This window comes from Nuphar pumila, chromosome 5 (assembly GCF_984573655.1).
Source record: "Nuphar pumila chromosome 5, dmNupPumi1.hap1.1, whole genome shotgun sequence".
NCBI lineage: Eukaryota > Viridiplantae > Streptophyta > Magnoliopsida > Nymphaeales > Nymphaeaceae > Nuphar > Nuphar pumila.
This window is the reverse complement of record NC_143253.1, coordinates 137,950,473-137,954,153: the sequence shown is the minus strand read 5'-3', so window position 1 is coordinate 137,954,153 and position 3,681 is coordinate 137,950,473. Positions and strand designations below refer to the sequence as shown.

At 46.9% G+C, this 3,681-nt stretch overlaps 1 protein-coding gene across 1 annotated transcript; it reads right to left on the bottom strand.

Annotated features, from left to right (window-relative positions):
- Positions 1-806: 806 nt before the first annotated feature.
- On the bottom strand, positions 807-3,459 carry LOC149838977 (polyol transporter 5-like). The gene is made up of 2 exons (XM_090006907.1): positions 3,271-3,459; positions 807-2,392 (listed from the first exon to the last, which is right to left on the bottom strand). Exons 1-2 carry the CDS (start codon positions 3,380-3,382, stop codon positions 963-965), a joined length of 1,542 nt encoding a protein of 513 aa, XP_089863033.1. The 5' UTR covers positions 3,383-3,459; the 3' UTR covers positions 807-962.
- Between the last annotated feature and the right edge of the window lie 222 nt (positions 3,460-3,681).

Here is a 3,681-nt window from a genome sequence, read left to right as displayed (position 1 = left end):
TGACATAAGTGAATAATTGATGATATAAGAATTAGGGTTTCGATTAGCATTTAAGTTTAGGATTTTATGTTTTTTCTCAATTAACATTTAGGATTTTAATGAGATGGATATTATTTAGTTATTTGATACAAGTTTAGTTGTTTGGTACTTCGATTTCTTGCTAATAAATGACTAGACATAGCTTAGTTGTAACTTAGCATAATGCTATTTGATTTATTTAATGATTTGAGAAGAAATCATGTTATTTTTTACTAATAATATATTAATTTTATACAAAATTAAAAGTTAAACAAAACCCAAACGAATCAACGTTTTGACCTGTCCGAGTCACGAGTCACTAATGGATGAGCCGATTCTCGAGTCATTGGGTTTTTGAATCATAATTATTAAATAAAATTTTTTATTACCAAAAACATGTTATTTAGTTTCGACCAAAGTTTCTCAAATTTTTTTTTTGCACTTGCTACTATAATTTATTGTCATAAAAATTATTGTTGTTTACTGTGCATTTGTGCTCACCTTAACTTAAATTGTTAATTCTGCCTCCTTCAGGTAACATAAAGCATATGAAGTATCTCTAGCCATTGGGATTTGTCAACAATTACATATAGTCTACCGCAAAGCCTACGGTGCTCAACTATTGAACTGAGTAACGATAGGCTTAGCACGGCCTCTTCATCTACTCCATCAAACTTCCCACCGCACCCTTCACTGTGTGGGCCATCCCAAGTCCAACATTTGTTTGGACCGTACTCAAATGCTACGTTTCAAATGTCCATCGTTTGATGACAATCTGTGAACAATTATGGATAATGAGTCAAATTACTTTATTTTGGATCATATGATCGGATCGGTCCACCATTTTACATGTTTTAACAAATTTAAAGTAAAGCCTTCCCCTCTCTTCTCGATGCCACGTCATGCACTCTGGAGCAAAACACCAAAATGCCTCCCTTTCGGTCTCAGATCCTGCTGTTCTCCGAATTTACAGCGGCGCTACCCTTCTGCACCTCCCCCAACTGCAGCTCGGCGGCGGCAAGAGCAGGCTCCTCCTCCTTCCTCCTGAAGAGATTTTCGGCCTCCTCCAGCGTCTTCCCCTTGGTCTCAGGCAAGAAGGTGTAGAAGAAGACCCAGCCTGCTGCTGCGACACCGGCGTAGAGGAAGAAGGCACCGCCGATGGTGATGGCCTTGGAGAGTGAGAGGAACGTCATGGCGATGGCCCCGCTCGTCGTCCGGTTGACCACCACGCCCAGGCTGGCGCCCTGGGCCCGCAGCCTCAGCGGGAATATCTCCGACGTGTACACCCACGTGATGGGCCCCATCCCTATGGAGAATACCGCCACGTATCCTAGGATCGACGCGAAGGCCAGCCCTATGGCCCACTCGACCTTGCCAGGGTGGTTGGCGATCACCGTGAGCCCCGACCCAAGCCCGCAGAGCGCCATGATCATCCCGGCCACGCTCGTCAGCAGCAGCGGCCTCCGCCCTACTCGGTCCAGCGTGAAGGTGGCCACCAGGATGAAGAGCGTCTTGGTGAAACCCACGGCCACGGTGGCCAGCAGTGACTTCGACTTGTTGAACCCAGCCTTCTCAAACACGCGGGGGCTGTACAACACCACTGAGTCGATCCCCGAGGCCTGCTGGAAGAAGTGGATACCGACGGCCGCCAGCAGGATCTGGCGGACGTGGGGAGACGGCCGGAGGAGGAGCTCCTTCCACACGCCCTCACCGTGGTGCTGCTTCGGTACCGACACCACCACGTCGCCCTCCTCCACGACCCCGGCCACCGACTTGATGTCCGCCAGCCGGACCTCCGCCTCCTCCGGCGTGTCGGAGGTCCGCTCCAGCACCCGCTTCGCGTCGGCGATCCTGCCCTGCATGACCAGCCACCGCGGCGACTCGGGCATTGCGAGGACGCCGACGGCGATGAAGACGGAAGGGACGGCTCCGACGCCCAGCATGAGCCGCCAGCCGAGACGGAGGGGCAGCTTGGAGAAGGCATAGTTGGAGACGTAACCGAGAAGGATCCCCAAGTTGATGAAGACCTCCGGGAACGAGGTGAGGAAACCCCGGGTGGAGGCTGGCGACAACTCGGCGGTGTAGACTGGGGCGATCATCAGGGCGTAGCCGACGCCAATGCCGGCGATGAACCGGCCCACCATGAGCCAGGCGTAGGAGGGGGAGAACCCCATCACCACCGCCCCCACGAAGAAGATGACCCCGGCAAGCACGATCGTGAAACGCCGGCCAATCCAGTCGGACGTCCGCCCAGCGGCCAATGCTCCTATCAGCGAGAAGACGTTGAGGATTCCGGCAATTATCTCCACTTGGACGTCCGTGATCTTGAGATCCTTCTTGATGAATATTATCGCTCCGCTCATCACACCAATATCTGGAGAAAAAAATAGATAACTGTCATGTAGCTGGTCATCATTAAGTAACCGCAAGGAGAAGAAGACCGCCATTTCCAACTTGGTTTTCTTTAATTTTTGTCAGGTATTTTTTTTTCTTATTGGACTTGGTACCATTCACCAACACAACGTAGCCAAGTGTCCGTTTGAGAGGTCGATATAATCCTGCTTCTCGTCTGTTTATAATGTAGAATGTACAGATTTTTCAACCATGAGAGTTCTTTCTTTCCTTTCTATTTAATGACAAACTCATCTTTTTCCGTTCCACTTTAGCCGGACCTCCTTTATGTCATATATCTTGTACAGATTCCGTCTTTCTTCAAAACAAATGGAAAGGTCATTTTCTATACATCTCTAGCTCCTCACTCTAGAGTCGATTGGCACCCACAGATCTAACTATCCACTTCTAAGTGGATAGGAACATTGGGACAAAAAACGATCGAAAGAGGTAGGTAAACGTATCAAAGAAACACTTATTCATTACTACAGCCGCTTGAAAGCACCACAATGGTATCTACTATCTACCTATGAGAGGGCAAAAAAAAAAAAAACGTCACCTCTACAAACTCAAAAATTCCAGGTTACTGAAAACATGATGTCTGAAACAAAGAACTTTCTTGTTTCTTTTAACTGATTTAAAGTGAAAAAAGGAAAAAATAAGAGAACGAAACATAGCCCATTAAAGAATTGAACTTCTCTGATTTTCTTTTTTCCATCCCAAGTAGGAAAGGCAACGCCTTTATGTGCATCCGGTGTGGAAAAAGCACTCCAGAACTTCATCAAAGTAAAAGCAAAACAGAAAAGAGACAAAGAGAAGAGAAAAACAAGAAAAAAGGAAGTGCTTTGATGAAGAAATTACCATAACCCAAGAGAACGGAAGTCATGGAAGCGAGAAAAGCGCAAGCATAGGCATAGAAATTTATCTGGCGCTTTCTAGAAGGCTGAGCTGCCGGTGCTGCAGCTTCCGCCATTTCTCCGTCTTCCTCTGTCTGGATCTGCAGAGCTCACAAGGAGTAGGAGAAGAAGAGGAAATAGTGCAAACTCCTGCAGCATAAGAATCACATACGCATTACATAAATAGACGCAATTTGTTTATTTTCCTCACCACATGTTCCTGGAGGGGATTAATTTTAGTGAAATACCCTTTACGCCCTTTACGACATCCTCAATGGACCATGGCAGATCCATCAAACAGTAAAACTCGTCAGGGACTATATGCCCAATTACGGATAAAATGTTAGTTTAGTCATTTTGGTTTTGGGAGTTGGTC

Coding starts and splice junctions, on each gene's coding strand:
- LOC149838977 (XM_090006907.1), bottom strand. CDS start 3,382: ATGGCGGAAGCTGCAGCACCGGCAGCTCAGCCTTCTAGAAAGCGCCAG. Junction 2,393..3,270: donor TTCCGTTCTCTTGGGTTATG/GTAATTTCTTCA, acceptor TTTTTTCTCCAG/ATATTGGTGTGATGAGCGGA.